Source organism: Sebastes umbrosus, chromosome 10 (genome assembly GCF_015220745.1).
Source record: "Sebastes umbrosus isolate fSebUmb1 chromosome 10, fSebUmb1.pri, whole genome shotgun sequence".
In the NCBI taxonomy this organism is placed as follows: Eukaryota; Metazoa; Chordata; class Actinopteri; order Perciformes; family Sebastidae; genus Sebastes; species Sebastes umbrosus.
The window spans coordinates 3,975,987-3,999,839 of record NC_051278.1 but is presented as its reverse complement, the minus strand read 5'-3'; the positions used below and the strand labels follow the sequence as shown (position 1 = coordinate 3,999,839).

Here is a 23,853-nt window from a genome sequence, read left to right as displayed (position 1 = left end):
AATTAATATATCATGAACAACTATTGTCTATGTAAAGATATAGAGGAGTTACAGCTGATAACGATGTCATGACCGTCATAGCGGAAGCGTAGCGTCCACCCTCCCCCGTCAACAGTGTTGCCTTTGTTGTCACTGTTGCCAGCTCAGTGGTCGCCATGTTGAGAGACATGTAGAGGCAATAGAATTTGCTCCCAATCCCGCATTTAGCACCTTTACACTTAGCTACTTAGTAGGCTACTTTATGTTTAAACACGGTATTTGTGCACAGTGTCAGAAAAAGATCATGTTCCACTAATATTATTAGTATTTTACTATTTGTAGAATTAGATTCCAGTGGTGGTTTATTTGTGACTCATGTTATCCGAACATTTCTAATAACTCCAGAGCATTGTAAGGCCCAAAAGTCAACATTTTTTAGATAAAGATCAATGTAGTCATTTAAAAAATTCAAATTTTTTTAACTAACAAAATATTCTACTTCAATCCACATTTGTCGGCGTTTAGCTTTTCAAAAACAACATTTTCACTGCGCTAACCGAGCGGTCTAGCAGACATCTAACAAATATTAAATTTACATTAATTTAACCACAGTAACGCAAAATATATTTCAGCTCACACAACACTAATATACTGTAGTAAACAAAAAAGATCATATTATGTATCTGCATTCGCTTGGCGAATCCGTCAAGACGTCATCACTTTATTTATGTTGACGGAACTGACAAGTTCTACTTATTAAAGAAAGTTGATTTAATAAATGAAAGACTAACTCTTTGAATCATTTTATTAAAATTCTGGATTTTGTTCAAGGATTTGTAATTATTTTTTTTAAGGTTGGTGACAAGGGTGAAATATTCTGCTTCAAACCATATTTGTTGGCGTTTAGCCTTTCAAAAACAATATTTTCGCTGTGCCCTCCTGCAATCTGACAAATATTACATTACATTTATTTAACCACAATAACACACAATCTATTTCAGCTCTAACACGTATGTATCTGCATTCTCTTGGCGAATCCGTCAAGATGTTTATTTATGTTGACGAAACTAACACCACGCTACTTGTCCACTAGTATTTCCCAGGTCTATTATTTTTCTTATTACTTTACTGTGTTTGTGTTTGTGATGGCTGGAGTCTCCCACGCTGATACAAAAAAGTTAATTTCATGTTATTCATCTAAGTGGAAAACCCTCTCATGTTGTAAACAAACAATAGTTTCTCCCTCCCGTACGGGTCACAATCTGCAGCCCAGATTCTCCCTCTGCCTCCCCGGCTCTGGTTTGTGTGGGCTTCACCAGGCAGATTTTTTGCCGAAAACAACAAGCAACATACTGATGATTAGAGCTTGGTGCATAATCGTCCAGAAACGAGTTTGTTTTGCGTGAAACAGGTGGCCACCCCCGAGCTAAAGGCAGAAACAAAACCCCATTAACATGTATGTAGTGAAGTGGAAAGAGCTGTGAAACGGGGCTTCTGATGGAGAGAGGAGAGTATTGTGTCCTCATTGTAATATTCAGATCCACATAAACACTTTTTATCTGTGTTGATGTTGGTGTGTGTATTTGTGTGGGAGTGTTGGTGAGCTACTTGCTCCCAATATGTTTTTTTTTTGTGCTGTATATCTGTGTTTGTGTTTTCAGTCGGGTTGTTTGGACTTCCTGCTGATGAAGGCCTCGCCATCTGCCTTTGTTCATCTGACATTTCCTCATTAATGAAGATTGCCCTCCTCCTCTTCCTCCCACCTGACTCGCTCCGTCCCCCCACAACCACCTGCTATTCCCCACCGCTCCTCGCCTTCCTCCTGCACGTCTATCAACCTTTCTGCTTTGATCTCCCATCTTCCTCCTCTCCATCCTTTTCTTTTTACTCCCTCTACTATCCTGTCTCTCTTTCTACTTCTACTTCTCTCTTCTCTCCGACTCTCTTTTCTCCTTCCTTCCTTAATCACACATCGGTTAACGGTTTGAAAATTAGGCATGTTTACCATTTGGTTGCTGGGTAAAATCTGCAATCCAGATGGGTGAAAGGGAGAAATTGAGCAATCCTCTCCCTTTGTTCATTAACCATTAAGCAAGGCATTTAACCCTCTGGGGTTGCAGCAGTCGCCCACGATTTCAAAAATACTCACTTCATACTTTTATCAAGCATAAAGTGACGTATGAAGTGACGTTACTCTGTAACAGACGTGCCATCACAACGTGCCGTCACAACGTGCCGTCACAACCTGCCGTCACAACATGCCGTCACAACCTGCCGTTACAACATGCCGTCACAACAGGCAGTCACTTGTTCTCATAATCCATCAAGGAAACACTGTGTTATTTTCGGAAAATAATAAAAGCGATAATCCAATATTTTATATATAGGCCTAGTTATTCATCTAATTCCATTGCAACATCAGCGCCCAGCAGCAGAGCTACGCTTCCACCATTTTGGACTGAAAGTGATTACTGGACATCAGTAAAACATCCACCTAAAAAGTGGCGTACAAAAGTAAAACAAAATTATATCTATTTTATTGTCATAGTCTACCGAAATGGCCTGTGTTGAACAATACAATATTATAAATATAAGTGTTTTCAGTGCAAAATTGCGGAAGCAGCTGTGTTTGTCTGTGTAATAGAGAATGTTTTTGTTGTAGAAAATGAATGAATTGTTGAAACATTCAAATTCTGTTTTACTTTTTCTTTTGACTTTGTGGCCTTTATAACTTTTTATAATATCACTGCAGCATATCTTTTCAAATAGCCCATGTTGTGCTCAGAACGAAGATATCTTGCTTGCGCCTTAGGGTACTGAATTTATACATGTTTATATATTAAAGGTGTTGAGGCCCCAGTAATGGGAAGAAAACGTCCAGTTGGTCTCAGTAGAGCTGCTCAGTGGCTGTAACTGTACATGAATAACAATGTGTTTTTGAGTTAAAACAGGTTATTCTAACTATTTCTCTCAGAATAACCTGTTGAATAATGAATCCTTTCTTGTTTCTGTCTCCCTCTGTAGCAGCTGATGAGAGAGCGACAGCAGATGGCCAGCCGTCCCTTTGCTTCGGTTACTGTAGCGCTGGAGGCGGGCGGTGACCACGAGGAGCTGCTACAGGTCAGCAACAACTCACACACACACACATACATAAACACACATAAACACAACCAAAGAAGACACCCACACACACACACACATACACACACACATACACACACACACAAGGGAAATCATGGTGTTGCAGTGTGTTCCTCTGCATTTCCATGCACGGATACTAACGCTGCTTTGGCCCTGCTGTGGGTGTGTGATTGTGTGGGTGTGTGTGGATACACAACAGGATGTTGATACTGTAAACAAACCGGTAGTGCAACAAGTTGCTTTGAGAAAAGTTGCATTTATGGAAACTAACTTATTAATAACTAACAGAAATGTTGTGTGCAATCCATCTTCTCTCTCTCTTTCTCTCTCTCTCTCTCTATTTCGCACTCATTCTCTGTAATTGTTTGTAAAAAATTCACAGCGTTTTATCTAAACAAATTTACCGCTTCAAGCCAAATTTGTTGGCGTTTAGTCTTTCAAAAACTACATTTTCACTGCAGTTTCATAACTGTTTTCTCCTGTATTAACGGGGCGGTCTATCAATAATCTAACAGCACCAAGAACAACAAAAAAAGGCAGAAATCAGGACACTGAGTCTGATATATTTGTTAGTTTTCTATTATTTTGTGCAGCGTTATATTTAGTTGCTTTTGAGCGTGTTTCTTATAAAAACTAGGCAGAGCTGTATAGTGGAGATTATGAGCGTGCTCCGTATGTAATCTGATATTTAATTATATTCAGTGTGGTTAATATATCTAGGCCTCTATCTTTATATATTTCACAGGCTAGGCTGTCAGAGAGTATACAAAATGTTGTTGTTGAAATAAGGCTTTGATTGAGGAAAAGAAAAACGCATCTGGTATTGTCTGGTATACAGACAATTTATATGTTTTTTAATTACGTTAGTGTTACCAATGATTGGTTAAGGAAAGTGCTTGATATTTGCATCCCTAATTGTGAACAACAAACCCGTGTTTAAATTGTCAGGACGAGAGCTAGTTAACATTAGCTGTTAGCTCCGCGACTACTAACTTTCTGGTACTGTGACATCCTACTACACGTAAAGGCAGCAGTTGTTCTGCCTCAACAGGAGAGTCAGAGAGAGATCGATCAGAGATGACAATATAATCAGACAAAATGGGTGAAACAACCCGTTTGGGCGGACCATGGATGGGAAGAGGCCAGAGAAAAGACAGAAAACAGACAGATCCCGTCATATTTTTTTGGCTTTCCCTTGAAAAGCAAACTGAAAACCACAGAGAGACGTCTGTTTGTGATTGGAGGTGAATAGAGTTGTGATTCATCAGAGGTTCATAGAGACAGTTTGACATCATCTGATCATCCCACAGTGCAGCACACGGCCAAGTCAACGTCGACTCCTGTCGATTCAGAAAGAATAGCAGCGGCTCTTCCATTGTTTCCTGATTAGACCGTAACAAACACAGCGGATACAGAGCAGCCACTACAGCTGAGTGCTGTGGAATAAATAGTGTATATAATATAATATAATATAATTGTGTTCAGCACACAAACAAACAGACTGAGAGTACTGATGTTTAGAGATTGTAGAGATGTAATGCATGTGTGTGGTCCGTGGCATCTGTAAATTAATAGAAATGATAGAAAGCGTGTGAAACACAACAACAACAACTTCAACCACTTCATTTCCGGCATTTTGTAGCCAATTATGCGCCAATTTCTGCATCAAGTTGTGGTGGACATGTCTTTTTGTCTTGAGGTGAGAGGTCAAGGCGAGAAAACCGCCATGCCAGTCAGTGTTAATTCCGTTAACGAAAATTAAGACTAAATATGTTCGTCAAACATCTTTTTTCAGACGAGACGATGACAAGACGACGACGAGTCGGCACCGATGTCATTAAACACTAACGGTGACGATATCAAACATGTAAAAATGTTGACGAAAAAAGACTAAAATGTAGTTTAAAAACATAAAAACTTCTCTTTATTTTTGTCACATTCCAACTTCTCTTCTTCTCTTTCTCTGTCTCAAACACACTCAGCCGACTCAGCAGCACTCAGTCGGGTTTGGGTGGTTGATTAATGCATAGTTTTACATGTTGTGCGGTGCAGATTGGCTCTCATAACGGACCGGTTGGTGCGACTGAACCGCACATCACTTATGATCCCCGTCAGTCAGGAGGACTCAAACTAACTGCAAAGCTGCATTCTGAATCATTCAACCTGTGTTTTTCATCAGATAATGATAAGATAACATTTTATGTGAAATAAGTTTGACTACAATTACAAAAATGTTCATTATAATCTGATGACTAAACAGAACCAAAATTAAATTAGAAAAATATTGCTGACAAAATGAGGAGAGAAAACATTTTGACTAAAATCGAATGACTTGTCGTAAACTAAAACGTTTTGAATTGTTGTCGATTAAACTATGAAGGATAAAAATTACCATAATGTGACTAAAGCTAATAAGCATTTCTAAAATGTCATTTAAGACTAAATCTAAAATAGCTGCCAAAATGAACACTGATGCCAGTCTTCCCTCGCCAAAATGTAGTCTAACTTTGGAGCGTTACTTAACCTCCTTTCCAGCAAGCTAGCATGACATGATTGGTACCAATGGATTCCTTCAATCTAGTTTCACATGATACCAGTATATATCCTTTGCTAGGCAGGTGCAGACAGACACAGCTCACCTCAACAGCATCCACCTCGGAGAAGTAGTGACGTCAACAGAGGTGGAAGGCTGAGGGGAGAGAGTGCAGCTGGTTTCAATCGCCCTCTTTTCTCTCAGCTGTCCGGTGTGATTCTCCAACATGCTGGCTGGCAGCTCACCTTCACCCAGCAGCCCTGGAGGGTCCTCATGAGGCAGCGTGGGCCCCGCTGCTCATCATATCAGCCTCTTGTTCAGAGATTACAGAGCTCACGCTGTAACGTGACAGTGAGAGGGTAACTACCAAATCAGATGTGTCCTTCTCCTGAGGGCGAGTTGTCCGAACGGCGGTGTCACCTCTGTAGTGAGATGTCCGTACTCAAAGACAAACTCATGCAGGGTTTGGATAAACAGAGGAGGGTCATGAGTGATGTTGTGACACGAAGATGTGGAGAATTTAGTTTTACTTTTGTACGGCTCTTTGTAGGCGGAGGTTTTACTGGCGTCCGGTAGTCGCTTTCAGTCCAGAATGGCGGAGGCGTTGCTCTGCTGCTGATGTCCCAATGGAACGAACTATTAACTTTCACTGCAGAGACGTGGGTGAACCAGTAGAGTCTGTTTAGACTGGGAGGTCTACTGTATGTGAAATGTGAACTTCAGTTTGTATAAATATTTAGGCAACATGTGGATGAAGCTTTTTCCTGTACGTCCTCGTAAACCACCAAGGTGTCATCTTTAGTTTGTTTCTCCATTTAGTTCACATACTTTTTTGCAGTTACACGTTGTTTAATGATAGAAGCTCCATGAAACGGCTAAATAGAAGACACTAATTTGTCTGACCTTGCCTTGATGTGTCAACGTATTAATAATCCTGATAGAAGCAATGCATCATGGGAAGTGAACTGTTACCCCCCCCTAAGCCACAGTGGAGCTCAGTGACAGCTGTTGCAGGAGATTTACTGAGTACAAGAGGTCAACTGAGAGAACAATCACCCTCATTCATCAAACGACATGCAAACACATGTGCATGGATAGTTAGAGAATACAACACAAACACTGCTGAGCCTCCAGTCCACCTTTTAAACTTAATGTTTAACAGTTTTGTATTTCTGAATTTGTGGGTATTTCTCTGTGGATTGAGTGTTTTGATACTTTCACAGTATTTATACAGCATTTAAACCTGCTTTATGATATAAAAGACATGAAAATCTCACTTTTTACAATATGGGACCTTTAAAAACATTATTTATTTCCATATAGCCGTGTTATAAATAAAATAAATCTCCAAAAGGCTTTAAAATAGTAATAAACACAATGAATACTGAACACTTTACAGTGATACCTAATTTATGTAATTCAAGACTGTTCAGGGAACCCAAGTATGCAGAAATATTCAAACACCATTTTAGAATAGGAGTAAATAACACATTTATACTGCATGCAAAAAACTGATTATCATAAAGTGGGCATGTCTGTAAAGGGGAGACTCGTGGGTACCCATAGAACCCATTTACATTCACATATCTGGAGGTCAGAGGTCAAGGGACCCCTTTGAAAATGGACATGACAGTTTTTCCTCGCCAAAATTTAGCCCAACCATGGAGCATTATTTAGCGTTCCTCCCGACAAGCTAGTAAGACCCGGTTGGTACCAATGGCTTTGTTAGGTATTCTAGTTTCATAGGATACCATTATCTTCACTCTATCTCTGTAAAACATATTGTGATGCTTTAGAATTCAGAATCCTCTCTACCCAGTTACCTGCTTCCACATGTCTCCCCTCCACATGTCTGGGGTTTCATCTCCTCTCACAGTTTAAGCTGAAGGTTACAGAGACAATGCTAGTGAGGGCTATCTGCACACGACACTTAATTAGTTTTAGCTCCGCTTCGACCATGTTGGACTCGGCTCGGTTCAGCTCGGTCCACGTTATCTCCGCCTCTGCCTGGTTTCCATTTCGTTCTTGAAGGTGAGAGACAATAGGGCGGAACGCTATCTTCACACTGAGGTTAATTACACAACATCTGGTTCATAGTCAAGCATGCAGCTTAGCATAATTGTGTAATGAATGAGGGAAAAGGGAACATTTCCACGCCGCCCCGCTATTTTATGTCGCACCGCTTGCGCGGAGATGCAGAGTATGGTTAAACAAATAGAGTCATCATCGCCCCATTTCATGGCATGTTTAGACACCGAGCGAGGAACACAACACCTGTTGTTTCCACACACACACACACACACACAGTGATTTAGTCTGCACAGGAGGGAGAGGAAGTGAACTAGACGATGAAGATATAATTGAAAGGAAAGCAATCTGGTGTGATTGATGGAGGATTAATGCATCAAAAATGTGTGTTATTATATTCCATCTCCCATCATATATCTCCGTTCAACATATTAACAACAGATTTTACTTTCAAGCTATATGCAAATTTTTCCATTGTAATATAATAGGTCGTTTTAACACAAGCAGCATTGGTACTAGGGCTGGGACGATACACTTATCACCCGATTCAAAACTATCACAATACTTGGGTACCTATTCGATATGTATTACAGTTTTTAAGTATTGTGATTCAATTCCTTGTTTAATTTTCACTTTTATTTTTTGTTGTATTTATTTTTTATTAATTTTAAATGTATTTTTTATTTTTTGTATTAATTTGAAATGTATTTATTTATTTTTTGCATTTATTTTTATATATTCATTTATTTTTGCATTTATTTTTATATATTCATTTATTTTTGCATTTATTTTTTCCTGCATAAAATAAATGCAAAAAATAATAAATAAAAAAAATAATAAAACATAAATACATGAATAAATTAAAGGGAAAATTAAATAAATAAATAAAGGAATTAATACAAAGATAAATAAATAAAAAAAGCAAATTTAAACAGTAATATCAATTAATTAATGGCTATATTTATTTTTAATATTATTTTTGCTTCATTTAATGGCATATTTATTTATTGATTGAGTATTTTTTTTATTTATTCATTTATTTTTTAATATTGGCAGGTTCTTTCCTCCATAGTTATCAAGTCTGTTGCTATGACGTTTGCGTCTCTTTCCGACAAAACGGTTTGCTGTGATGCAGAAGAGAAAGTCTGTATTTTCCAAAGAGCTCCAGGAGGTTTAATACATCCTTCGTAAAGTATCCGGCAATGAAAATGCTGCGTTCTGCACACACCGCAATATTACATTTTTGATCATAAGCGGTGGAAATGCCGATATAAAAGATCACATTAAGGCCAGATAGCAATAAAAAATAACATGCCTGGTGCATGCATAAGCACATACATGTGCACATGCATGAATATACACTATTTTATGGTCATATCAAGGCACTGAATCCTCTGTCCTCAGTGTCAAAGTGCTGCGTTTTGTATGCTCGTCTTACACCAGGACCACCTATGCATGAACATAAGCCAGGCAGCAACTGTGTTCACCACTAGAACGTAATTGGAAGAACAAATTAGTGTTTTATAAACATAACTTCTAGGAGACGGGGTAACATGTAAGCACGTGTGCACACAGTAGTTACCACCCAGTATCTGATTCATGTCCTCTGTAACCACATTATGTTGCCATATGGGTAAATATCTTCTCCCAGAGTAGAAGACGACGCCATCCCCCGAGCTTCCCTCTTGAGTTTCCTTTCAGAAGCTGCGGCGTTCAAACCACAAAGTCTTTTCCGTCTCTGTGAGAACACACTTTGAGGATCCATCACAAGACTATGTATAAATTCATGTGGACGTGTGCTGTGCTCAGATTCTCTCCAGGACTCATAAGAAGATGAACTTAAAATGCTCTCCAGGTGGTTTTCCATCAAAGACATCTTTCTGAAGACTTGAAATTATAGGTACTCTTGCAACAAGAGCCCTCTATCGTTTCTATTTGAAGAAAGTTTTTCTCGTGGGGAGGCGTCCGGGCCTCGGCTAATCTTTTATAATGATACTGACTCTGACTAAAGACTTGCAATTACATTCTTCAAACAAAAGAAAAAAGTCTCCTGTCACGGTTGAGAGAAGAAAGTTATATAAATAATAATTTGTACTAAATTACATGGAAATAATATTTTTTACCAGATTAAATTCCTTTTTTTCTTTTAAGGAAATTATTAGGAGATAATAATTTGTTCCAAATTACATTCTTTTTTTTAAAAATGTTTCTTTCTCTTTTTTTGACAAAACTAATTAGGATATAATAATAATTTGTACCAAATTAAATTCCTTCTTTTTTTATTTTTAGGAAATATATTAGGAAATAATAATTTGTACCAAATTGCATTTTTTTTTTATTTATTTTTTTAGAAAATGATTAGGAAATAATAACTTGTACCAAATTAAATTCCTTTTTTTTTCAGGAAACTTTTTAAGAAATAATTCAACTCAACTGATGATCATCTCCACTTAAATGGCTAGTCATCCCTTCCTTGGCTTAAGAAACTAGTGATAACAACACTTCACTCCTGAAACATAAACATCCATCTGTGTGTGGGATGAGTAGTAACATGCTCGCTGCTTCTTTTTAACCACCAGTATGTTAAATAGCAGTAAAAGCCGCTCCGTCATCATCAGTATACGGCCCTGTTGTTGCAGCTAAAGGCCACCTCTCCCACTCTCCCAACTTGATCAGAGCTGTACAGCGAGCCACGGCCGCATTACAGAACACAGGCACAGAGTCATCAGCATAAATCGATGTTTCCCGCTGCCTCCATAAAGTACCGCCGTCACGTCGTAAAAGCTGATGAGCCCGCGGCAACTAGCATCTGCACGCCTCCGCCTGCGGAGAAGCGGCTCCCACCTTTACCGCTGATTAACGGCGCTCTCCTGTTTCCACAATGCTATTTAAAGCAAAGAATGAATCAATTTCATATCTTGTGTTTTAATGTGGCGTATTTATTCTTCAATTGCGGGGATTTAATATGCCTGAGAAAGGAGGGCTGGTGGGCGGAGAGGGATGGATGGATGGACGGAGAGGGGATAAAGGGGAAATAAGCAGATAAAAGGATATTTATGACACGTGGGTGAAAAATACACAGCTAAATACTGATTTACCCCCCACATACATACACCACATCAGATTACACAACAGCTTCTACTGTATGAGAAAAGATAAGGTACAAACACATTTACATTCATCATGCACAATCACATGTACTCTGCTTACTTTGAATTCACCTGTGGCTGCAGACTCTCACACACAAACACATGTTATTAACTCAATAACTCACACCGCTGTCAACACTAACGAGGCTAAAACAAACCCATCCCTCTTCACGCTCTGTTTGCGCTTTAACAAAAAGCCCTTTTAGATTAGAGAAAGTGTCGGTGGGTTACGCATTGTTTCAGTGGCTGGAGGAGAAACACCTGCAGCAGCTTCAGCTGAGCAAACGTACCGACGGACTTCAACCGTCTCTCTTTCTCTGTGTGACTCACTGTCCTTTTCTGTTTGTCTTTCTCTGAGAAATAAAGGGTGAACGAAGAGAAAATCATCCTCCCGACATACAGTACAAAAAAAACCTGAAGCGAGTGTGCTTTTCTATCTGTTCTTTGTATTTCTTTACAATCAGCAATTTTATCATTTTGCGGTTCAATAATTCAGGGCGAGGACAAAGATGTCAGTCAAGGAGAAGCACCACATTGTTAGAGCGCTGGAAAAAAATGATGGTTGAACCTGTTGACCCGGCTCAGATAAAACACCACAATAACCAGCTCCTGCTGAGACTTTAAAGGGGACAGATCATGAAAAACTCTCTCTCTTCAGTGCTTGTGCTCATACGTCTGGGTAACTGGAGAATCTACCAACCTACAAACTGTGAAATAAGGCGACGCAGTCAGATTTAGCATCTCTTCCTATGTCACATGCAGGCTCACTACAATAATCCGCCCACAGCTTGAGAACTACCTTTGCAACGTAGCCTCATACAACGGTTCGTATCTTACGAAAAGTTATTCCTCAAGTTTTCCTACAAATGTCCAAAAACACGTGTCAATTTCCGCTCGTTACATGCATACAGTCTTTTCAAAATAAACTTACTTCTTGACAGGAAACTGCTTCGTTAGGTTTAGGAGAAGATGGTGGTTTTGGGTTAAACTAAATATGGAAGTGGCGTTACTTAAGTAAGGAAGTCACGTGACAAATAAATCAACGTTGTTTCTCAAATTTACATCGCGATCACAAAATCTTCCAAGAAATGATTATGAAAACTACTATATAGCCGTCACCATCTTGGTTTTTGGCTGTTGCCATGAATGTTTTTAAAGGAGAGACCATCTCAAAATGTGCACCGTTATCCCCAATTGATATTATGATTCGATAGATACCTTTATCTGGAACATGTTTTCATTTTGTCTACAGTCCATCCAGCTTTGTTTTTCCTCCCTCACTGCAGTTTTCACCCACTTTCTCTCCCTCATTGTTCCATCCATCTCCTCCCCTCCTTCCTCCCCTCCTCTGACTCTGTCCATCATGTAGTTTAGTGCCAGTTTCAGGTTCAGCTGACCAAGCAGGAGCTCCCATTATGTCCTCAACACTCAGCCAGTGTGTGTGTGTGTCTGTAGTAGGAGTAGATGTGGGCATCTCTGCTGATAAGAGCTTCAGCAGGTTAGAGGTGAAGGTGTGCTGTGTGCACATAATGTGTGCAGCTTAACGAACCTTAATAAACTATCTTTGTTACAGATGTGACTCACTAACATGGAGAGGAAACACATTTTATCTTTGTGTTGTGTCATAACTCGGCAAAAAATGGGAACAAACACAAAATGCCAAATAATATAAAAGTATTTATTATAACAAAGAATATAAACTAGGGATCAAATTTGGGTATGGAGTGTGTTACGGCGTATCCACACTGGTAACGCCAGGAGCGCATGGCGGCTACGTGGTGTGGCGTGGAGTGGCGTGGCGTTGCGTGGCGTGGCGGCTGCGTCGTGGGCCGGCTGCGTGATTCATGTGTCAGGTGTTCACACCAGCTAATTTCATTTCATTATAAATATAATTTATATTTATTTTAGACAGAGAAAGGTTAAGAAAACGTGTGGTAATTTGTAAATAATAGTAATAATCCACAATTAAAACCCCGTACTATATTCATTCATGGAGCTCTCCAAGTCACTGCATGTTCTACAACACTGTCCGGCACATATTTCAGAATAAAAGCCTTGTGTTAACAAATGAAGGAATTCTGTCCGCTTAAGGGGTTTTATTTTGAAATGAAAGCAGGAAGTGTTGATTTAAAAATAAATCTTTACTTTTTTTCATCTCCGTAACGTTTTCTATAGATACAGACATTGAAACTGTAGTAATGTATATGATGTGAATATAAAGTCAATATATCACTTTCAGTGTCTGTTGCTGCTGTGAATCGTTCGCTCGCGTCAAAAATAGGCGAGACCTTGTATCTCTAGAAAAGACGCAGTTGAGACGCAGCAGAGCCGGGCGTCTCACGCGGGCTGTGTGGCTGCTCTAGCCTGTTAACACGGACGCCAAAATAAAAAACAACAGGTAACGCGCTGTTGGCGTTCTCTTTGTGGCTGAGACTTTAGTTAGTGAAATCAGTCATGTGAATGTGCTTGAATAATGTAGTGTGAGGTGCTGTGAAGTAAAATGTCTAATGAAAGAAAAGCAGAAGGGGTTGCAGGCAGCCAGCAGGGAAAAAGAGAGAGAGCCGCACATCCTTTATATCCTATAGAGTCCAGGTCCTGGTCCAGGTGCGCTAGATCTGCTACCGACTCCAATCAGGCACCTTCAACACAACACAGACACATTACTGACACATCACACCTCTGCAGATAAACAAGGGACTTGTGTGTCCTGCTGTTTCCACCTGGACATCAATAGAGCTAAACCAAATGTCTTCTCCTGGAGGAGGAGATGCTCGCGACACGACTATTATCTGTTAGAATAAAACTTCATCCAACAACCAGAAAGTCGTCAGATAACGAGGGACAGAGAGGAAAGAAAAGAAGAAAGAAAAGGAGATAATGTGACAGACTGAATTGAAAAGCCATTAATATGACTCATGTTGAACCTGCCTGTATAATGTTATGTGTTAATGGAGGCTTAATGGAGGCGTGGGTGGTAAGGGTTGATTCAGCTCAGAAAGGCAGTAATATTGTAAACCGCTCTGTAGTTTCCTTTATGGTTTTGAATTGGCCTTTATGCTGAGTTTCATCTCACTTCAGGCTTGCCCACAAGACTCTCTGCTGGAGGATTTTTGCTCCTAGCAGAATAAATAACTGTTTTTAGGTCAAGTTTCCTCAAAACGCCTCAGAGGAGTCAACAGTCTGTCAGGCCTCGACTCTACTGGTCATCAGACTCTCTGGTTTCTCTAATGAACACAACAATGCTGGAGTCTAATAAAGCTTCATAGCTCTAAAGATGGCTTTCGAGGAACAAAACCTTAAATTGTAATCTCTTGAACCTAAATTGCCCCCTTAAAGAGCAACGTAAGAGATTCATCATTTTATATACATCCTGTATATTTGTAGTTCATTTTAGCTGTATTCTAACATGTCCTCATATGTTCATATGATGTCTTACAATCATCATGTCTTGTGCTTTTTCCTACGAATGTCCAGCAACGACTTGGTTAGGTTTAGGAAAAGATCGTAGTTTGGGTTCAAATAACTATGAAAGTGGAGTTACTTAAGTACTGAAGTTACGTGACAAATAAATCAACGTTGACTTCTGGTTTCAGAGCATCTCCTGGATGAAAGAACTGCGTTTTTAAAAGCTCGCCGACCATCCTCCCTACGCTGACTTCATCGCTCTTTATACAACGTCACAGGTTCTAGCTCACGATTATGTGGTTTACCTACAAATTGATTACGTGGGATATATACGAATTATAGTGCATTACTTTTTGTAGGTATAGCTATGAACCATGTATGAGAACAGCCTGCTGTATTCATGAACTTTTTACATCTTTACTAGACTTTTAGCAGATCTTTCCCACACACATACTTTACGTTTGAAATGATGGACTCATAGAAGTGTCTGGTATTGTTAAAGAGGAAGTCATTGGCAAGAAAATCTGTTTTGTGGAAGGGTGGTGGATGGGGCCGAACAAACACAAGGCTTTCATCCAGGAGACCGGAGTCCGCATCCCAAAGTGTTGATGAGTTGTTTTGAAGGTACGTTAGTGACATTTCTAAACATATTTTACTTAGTTTACATACAGTAGTTGTTTTAAGCCCAACCATGATGTATTTCCTAAACCTAACTGCAGCCGTTACCTTAGTTTTGTTGCATGACTGTTTCGGAAAGTAACACAAATGATTTGCCACCTGTGGTTCTGGTGTTGTGAAGGAGACTTTAAGACACTATTAGACGCTTTGTTTGAAGCATAACCAACGTGTTTGAATCTCTGACGTGATTTCTAGACGTAGGCGGCGGTTCAGGAGTGTAGAACTGAGCTATAGTGTGAAACCTGGCAACCATCTTCTTCCTCATTAGGTAGTTTCCTCAGTTTACAACCTTTTCTTCTCTCCTCTTAATGATGAGAGTGTTCTCCTCATTTGTCCTTGATCGATATCTCCTCTCCTCCTCCTCCTCCACTCCTCCTCTTCCTCCTCAACAATCCCTCAGTACTAAAGATGGAGGGGAACATTGTGTATTTCAGGAATGATGATGGAGCATTGTTAGGGTTGCACGTGTGTGTACATTTTATACAATACAAGAGCATGCGTGTGTGTGTGCATCCAGGTATATATTTGTGTGGAAGCAACTGCACATCCAGCCAGAAAACACATTAATCTTTCCAAAAGGAATAGTGAAAGAAGTGGAGAGGACAGAGGAAGAGGAGGAGGAGGAGGAGGAAGGGTGCATGAAAGATATACTCCACCTCCCAAATTAAGAAGAGGCAAAAAAAAAAAAGAAAAAGCAGAAGTCTGGCTTTCATGAGGCATTAGAGAGATGATTAATTTGTCGTCTCGGAGAGAGAGAGAGGGATGGAGGGAGAGGTTGTGAAGAGACCCTTCTGTCCTCCCTCGCCGTAATAGGATTGTTCGCTCACCGACTCGCTGATTAAAATGGAAATTCAACGCAACCGCCGACTCGCACATCTCTCTCCCTCTCTTTCACTCACACACAAACATCCGTACGATGTGGTTAATATGCAGGTGTGTGCAGACGAGGAGGAGGTGACCCGGAGTCCCTCGCTGAGGACTGGAAGAAGAAGAAGAAGGAGAGGAGAGGAAATGAAATAAACAAGTAGATAAAAGACGAATAGAGGGAGAAACAGAGCGACGGACAGAATATAGTGGACATTTAGGCAGAATGAGTAATGAAGTGGGAGGAGTTGTTTAGGGAGTAAAAGTCTGTTTCATTGTCTGCAAAGACGTTTGTGTGCATTTGACGGATACTTCTTATTTTCTGAGTTCTTAGATGTGTTCTTTCTCTGCCAGATCAGTTGCGCATATGAGCAGTGGATGCAGTATATTAGAATAAGAAGTATGGTCAACAATAACAACGATAGAAAACACTTTTTTTAACGATGACGCTGCTTCTTTTTCTGTCGTGGTATCAATGTGGTAAAAGTGACGGCATGTTAAAGGACGCGTCTATCTGCGTTCTTTTCCGCCCACTCAGCAGTGACGTAGGTTACCACAGTAAGCTAATCAATAAGGTTATTAATAATGTGAACGCTAGCACTAGCTGAGTCAACGTTAGTGGAGCTGTATTTGGAAATAACTGAAGGAAGTGAAGGTTGTATACTAATGAGTTCTGAGAGGTAAAATTACTGTTTTTGTGAAAGGAGTCTGGTGGCTTTGAAGAGAGCGATATACCGGCTTCAGTTCCTCTCCTCTCCTCTCCTCGCCTCCTTCCTTGTTCCCTTCCCTCTTCTCGTCTCCACTTTGTTTTATTTCCTTGTTTCCTCTCCTTCCCTTCATCATTCCCTCTCTCCTATCACCTCTTTCCTTTCATCTCCTCTTTTCTCCTTTCATCCTCTCTTGTCCTTATCTTATATTTTCATCTCCTTGTTTCCTCTCCTCTCCCTCTCGCCTTGTCTCTTCTCTTCTTGTCATGTCCTCCTATCTTGCCTCATCTTTCTCCTTTCATCTCCTTGTTTCCTCTCCTCTCCTCTGCTTGTTTTCTCTCCTTGTGTACTCACATCTTATCTCCTCATTTCCTCACCTGTCGTTTCATGCCCTTGTTTCCTTCCCTCTCCTTGTCTGCTTTCCTTCCCTCATTTTCCCCTCACACTTTGTTTTATCTCCTCGTGTCCTCTCTTTTTCCTCCTCATTACTTTGTCTCCTTGCTTGTCTGCTCTCCCATCCTCTTTTTTCTTCTATTTTCATCTCCTTGTTTCCTCTCCTCTCCATCTCTCATTCTCTTCTCTTCCCCTCCTTTTTTCCTCTCACTTTGTTTTATCTCATGTTTCCTCTCCTCTCCTCTCCTCTCTTTTTCTTTTATCACCCCATCTCCTCTCCATGTTTCCACTCCTCTACCCTCCTTTGCTCATTTCCTCTCCTCTGTTTCCTTTCATCTCCTCTTTCATCCCCTCTTCTTTCCTCGTGTCCTCTCTTCTCCTGATCTAAACCTCTCTGTGTGTCTTCGCCGTGTTGATGTATTTCAGATGTGAGTGTGCAGCGTTGTGAGGACAGAGCCGGAGAACGGCCTGCAGGAGGAGGCCGTCTCAGAGACAACAGAGTGTCCGCTGTAGAGGCTCTTTCTGTTTACTTGTTGTTTACCAGCTGTAGGTGACAACAAACTGTTTATGAGACATGAAGCAGCGTTTATGGGGCGTAGAGAAGAGAGAGGAGGAGGTGGGGAGAAGGGACGCCATATCTCCTGTTGGATCTCAGTGATTATCGGGATAAAGGTACCACTTTGTGCCGGAAAATCTCCTCTCACGCTCAAAGCTGGAAGGGATTTTCTTCTTTTCTTAGAAATACCACAAACATGTCCGCCCGCCCCCCCCCCACCTCCGCCTCCCTCTCCTCAGGCTGGGAGCTGAATCCTGATAGAAATGGCAAACTGTACTTTTTTATTTATTAAAAGAAAACAGCTTCCTCTTAAATGCCACCAGGAAGGAACAGCGCTGCTCACTCTGTAGCTGTAAAGGTCAAAGGTCGTGAGCGGTGTGTAGTGTTTCTCTTTTGGTTGGTTGAACAGATTTGTAGCTTTAACTGCAGGTTGATCTAAAAGAAAATGTGTCACAAATGACACTGATAGATGTGAAAATAGTATTTTGAAGTGTTTCTCTAGGAAAAAGGGAAAAAGAACCAACGCCTTGGTTCTCCGTCGTGATCTTCATTTGAATGTAATCACCACATTACTTAATACATGTCATTTCATCTAAAATCATTTTTACTTTCTGCTAAAAGACAACTAGAACTAAAGGGGCTACAGGTGCTCAAAATCAAACAAGATTTGGCACACACATTAGAAGGGCTGAATTTTCGTATCTGATATGGTTCTTGTGTTTGGGTGTGGTAAAGGGCTTCGATAGCGCCCCCTCACACACTTTCGTCAAAGCAGCCCTCGCGTTACGTTTCACTTAGATGTACCAAATTTGGTACGCACGTATCGCATGTAGACTTTTAAAAAAGTCTCTTGGGGCCAGGCTTTAAACCCAACAGGAAGTCGGCCATTTCGAATTTTGCGTGAATTTTTTGTGTATTTTTGGCCATTTCCAGGCTCTGTACTTTGACAAACTCCTCCTACAGATTTAACCGGATTTACTTCGGATTAGGTCAGTACAATCTGAAGACCTTTGTGATGAAAGGTTATTAAAACTTTGAGCTTTCATTAGACGGCCGGTCTGATGTATAGTGTCAGCGTCTAGCTGGGAACATGCATGTAAAGATGTAAACAAAGTGAAGCATGGCATTGCTGCAAAAAGATTGCCAAATTTAAATAAATAAATACAATAGATTACGTTTATTTATGCATAAACGCATGCTTACATCCAGAAGAACACGAGCAAAAAAATCCTTAAATTAAAAAGAAATAGGGTCGCTAAAACATGTTGTCACTTAAAGTGGACTATCAGACGGATAAGCATCACACACACACACACACACACACACACACACACACACACACACACACACACTGTGTCTGTCTCGCTCTCTGATCAGCAACATTTCCTCTCAATTCAACCGACTCCCCGCGGAGCACAGCGACAGATACAGACAGAGAGAGAGAGAAGAGAGGAAATGGGAAAAAAAGGGTTTTGGATGCAGCGAGGATTGGACGTGACAATTTTCTGCCCCACGGGGGTCTGGACATGCATGGGCGGTCTAATCCGCTAAGGAGGGCGCGACGGGGGGGGAACTCTTCACACCTCAGGGGTCAGAGAACGACGCAGGGTTCGTTCCCGGGAGTGTGGCGGTCTGAGAGGAGCGAGGCCGGTCGAGGTTACGCCGCGTTCAAAGACCCTCAATCCACCGTCGAGTCCTTTGTGTTAGTTTAACGTCACGACGGAGGACGAGAGAGACGGGATCAGTGATAATTCACCACTTTAAATGACCTAGAAATGTTTCCCCCTGGAAATTATTTTTCGTTTTAGGTGTCTTAAATCTGTTTTTCTGCTGTTCCTGTCCACTCCCGCTTTACCTCGCCGTCAGACAACCCTTTCTGACGGGGAACTGAAGCCGTTATATCGCTGTCTTCAAAGCCACCAGACTCCATTCACAAAAACAGTCATTTAACCTCTCAGAACACGGGAGTTGCTGCCGGTTAGTTAGTTTGTGTTATTGTGTGACTTTCTGATCTGAACTAACGTGGTGTCCGCAGCAGTACGTTGCTTAGCTTCCTGCCGGTACCATCTAAGTTAATACACTGACTATAAGGATGTATATATACTGTACATGTAACAGCGTCATCATGCAGAAACCTACGTCAGGTCACAATGTGGGGAAATAGTTTTTAGAAGGACTTGAAGGGAAAATAGCATTCTGGGAAGCTACAGAATAAAATATAAAAACCTCTCAAAATAAATGGACCTGCCCTTTAAATAGAGCTTTATGCTTTTAACAACCAGAGAGAAATGAAGGTACTAGAACTCAGATATCAGGTGCATCTCTTGAAACGATGCTCGTCTTATCTTTGTTCACATCAACAGAAGCCTGCGGCGCAATCTCAGTACACGGCAGGATCTTTGTCATGCTGATTATCTGAATGTTACACTTTTAATACTTCTCTGTTCAAAGTAAAGAGGCACAGATATTTTATCAAATCTGAGAATCTAAATCTGAATCCTTCATCCTGATTCCCTCTTTGAGTCTATACTCGGGTTCTACATTTAAAAAATGAATATTAAATTGAGATATGATCACTTCTTGTTCGCTGAGAAGGCAGAAACACAAAAAGTTTGGAGTTGATACGGTATAAAAAATTGTTTTATAGAAATCCACTTCAGGATTATCCACTTTTTTCACAAATGACTCAGCTAGTGCTAGCGTTTACATTATTCATAACCTTATTGATTAGCTTACTTCGGTAACCTACGTTCTGCTAACGGCTGCTAACGACTGCTAACGAACGGCTGTTTCTCACCCAGTAAACCGGGATGTAGCAGGTCAGAAGATGTCTGGACGTTACAGATGTAAGACGTTCTATATGTTCTTTAGGCATCTAGATAACACAGTACCTCTGCTTCAGCAGCATATCCATGGATATATTTCAGCATGTAGTTCACACTGAAACACAGTCACTGACAGTCGGCTATTATGTTACCTAGATGTCTAAAAAAGTTACCCAGTGTTTGTCTGGCCGTGTGTTGATGATGTCAGTTGGAGAGGATGAGTGTTCAGGTGTAGAAAACGAGACAGACAGAAACCGGAGAGACGGATACATGCAGCGACAGAGAGAGGAGGCCATTAGGAGGAGGAGATAGAGAGTGGGAGTGATGGGAGTAATGGGCAAGACGGAGAGGCATGACAGTGAAGATTGTAAGGGACAACGAGGAGGGAGGGAGGAGAGGATGGAGAGGATTTCATCACACTAGTCGTGTCTCCGTACACTTATTGTTATGCACATTCTGAAGTATCTCATTAGCTGTATGGAAACAGCAACATTAGATAAAACTTCCTAAATTTTGCAAAAACAATGTTGTAATGTACGCTCGCTTGAGGTGTTTACATCGAAAGAGTTTGTTGAAAAAATGTTTGCTCCTCAGAGACGTTGCCGTCTTCTATTTTTCAGCCAGTTTTCATCATGTTAACAATCTCAATATATTCCACGGCAAATACAGAGCAGCACACTCAGAGTAAATTGCATTTGCAGGCCTTGCTTGCTGTCCAGCAGTAAATTACTTTCCTATTTGGATGGTTGCTTCAGGAATTTGCACTTTAACACAACTGTGATTTTGCTCCGCTGCGTCCAGAGCAGAAATCCAGTTAGGAAACACAGCTTCAGAGACAAAAAGCAGCTTTTCAGAGGAAGATAAACTTTTGGCTTCAGACAGTTTATCCATCATGCTCCTGTAGCAGAACCCCACCACCTGTAAATGCTCCTCAATTGACCACTTTGTTCATCCCGAGGATAAAAACGGGCCAAATGCTGCGACGACTGTTAGTTTGAAGTCGGTACGAGGAGAAGAGATGTGAATGGAAAGACTGGAGAGGAGGAAGGAAGGAAAGAAGCAGCGAGGAGGGAGGGGACACTTTGTTGAATGACCTCGCTCCTCCTGAGACAAATGTATCCTCCTTTTCTCTGTTTGTTGTTTTTGACAAATGAAAAGCAAACAGACACAAGAAATGGACTCGAAAGACGGCGTAAAGCGACCTTGTCTGAGTCTCCGGTTTTTATTTCTGGTAAAAGAAATAAGAGTTAGAGGCAACTTTTCTAGACAGAACCACTCGCGTTATGACACACTGACGTGACAGAAACTTTTCTTCTGTACGACAAAAGCACGTTGACGTAAAACAATGATGAATTCACACTTTACTTATGCACACAGATAAGCACATAGTTTATCAATGCTGCCGTGACGCTGCAGCTAATCTCCAGTGACGTCCGACTCCCTCTGTTCTCTCAGGATAGTCTGATTAATCAGACGCACATGAAGAATTTAAACATGTATTGTACAAATACTTCTCTTTGAGGATCTTTAAGGATTAAAGAAGAAACGCAGAAACACTCAGATCGGTCATTGTATAGAACACGATGCAAGCACACAGCACAACATATGTAAGGAGTGCAGCATTGCCCTGTCTGGGTTTATTTCACAACAATGACCCGCTAGCTGTACATTATCCCGCTTATTACACGGCTACTTAATGAAGAAATCAATAATTTGACACAAAAGCGGTCCGCCAGAGGCCGAAATCAGAACTGCGCCCATAGCAACGGTCTGTTATACATAGCAACGGTCTGCTATACAGAAATTACAGACCGCAGAACCCCGTGATTGACCAATCAGAATCAAGTATTCAACACAGCCGTGTAATAATCTCATATAACGGTTCGTATGATATCTTATGAAAATATTATTCCTCATTTTTCGTGCGTTTTTCTACGAACGTCCAGCAACACGTGTCAATTTCTGCTCGTTACATGCATACACTCTTTTCAAAATAAACTTCCGTCACTGGAAACAACTTGGTTAGGAGTAGGAGAAAATGGTGGTTTGGGTTAAAATAACTCCGTAAGTGGCGTTACTTAAGTACATAATTTACGTGACAAATAAATCAAGGTTGACTTCTGGTTTCCCACGGGACATGAACGGCGGTCTCCTGGTGATAGACTGGTGTTTTTTCGACACACCCATCCACCTTCAACCTCCTCCCTACATGTCGTTTGCCGCTCTTTTCCTGGTTCACGATGGTACATGGATTACACAGGTATTGATTTTCTGAGTTAAACACAAATGACAGTGCATTACTTTTCTTAGGTATAACTATGAACGGTGAGCCTGACACAGCACATACTGGACATTGAACAGACAAAAATGTACAACCTGTAACTTCATCAATAATAATTTTTTATTTATTTATTATTAATAAAAGATGGCACCAAACCACTAAGAAAACTGCATGGTTAATAACAACAATCCTTCTGGATTATTTCCAATAATTCCTCATAGACTGAAGGACTGATGTGGTTCAGGATTGCCAAGTAGCCAATTTCAACATTACGCACAGTCAGCAAAAACTGTTGTCTGGTCTTAAGAGGCACTCGGTATTAAAATATAAATAAAAAGAGAGAGAGAGGGAGAGACTCTCTCCCTCTCTCTCTCTCTCTCTCTCTCTCTCTCTCTCTCTCTGTCTCTGTTCTCTGCAGCTCTACTTAGAGGCCGTCAGCTCAGAAAGCTTTTATACTGGACAGACAGCTCAGCAGTGTTACTTACTATTGACTTCAATGGATACCTGGACTCACCTTCCTCCTAACCTCACTAACCTCACTAACCTCTCTACGCACCCTCTGTTCTCCTCTTTGTTCATCTCCACCTCTCTCTTAATAGTCTCTCTCTCTCTCACTTACTGTGATTATGTTGGGAAAGAAGCCAGAGAAATCTCTTACAGTCACATCACCCTCCACTCTGCTTCATCATTTACTCTCACACACACACACACACAGGCTGGCACAAACACAACATACGAAGATCCAGGAACACACAAACATCTCCGCAGCCTGTTATCAACAATTGATCCCAGCACTGTTCTAAAGCCGGGCATACGCTGTACGACTTTAGCCCGTTTCTGGCCCGAACTTTGAGCCGCACATCTCATGTTAGAGTTGGACCGAGTTTCAGTTTTGTCGGGCGTGGTCTGCCGTGCAGTGTACCGGGGGGACAGAGGACCGATTGACTCCTTCCGACCGGCCGTCGGACAGGCGGATGAATGTCTGAGAAGCCGATTCCACAATGTCAGCTCCTTTTTTCTGCTTTTATTACAGTAATCAGAGCTATCAAGATAACAATGTACAATAGATCTAGTAAAACGTAGCTAGCTTACCTCTAATCTGGGACTGAGCTGGGACACCGGCACGAGTCCTTCACATTAAAAGCGGTCTAAAGGCTGATAGAGGAAACACAGAACGTTGTGGAAGGTCTCATTTTTTAGGCTAAGTTACAACCTGTTCCCTCATTTACAACAATTTATATGTGTAAAAAGTTACATATAGTCCCTTTAAGAAGAAGAAAAAGAACACATTTTTGAACAAAATTCACGTCTATT

The 23,853-nt window shown here is 40.8% G+C and overlaps 1 protein-coding gene across 1 annotated transcript in view; it reads left to right on the top strand.

Moving 5' to 3' along the window:
- The window catches only part of atrnl1a (attractin-like 1a), a 259,397-nt gene that overhangs the window by 213,336 nt on the left and 22,208 nt on the right, over window positions 1-23,853 (top strand). Inside the window, 1 exon segment of the mRNA XM_037782216.1 lies at window positions 3,004-3,099. Within this exon segment, the coding sequence (XP_037638144.1) occupies window positions 3,004-3,099 (96 nt within the window).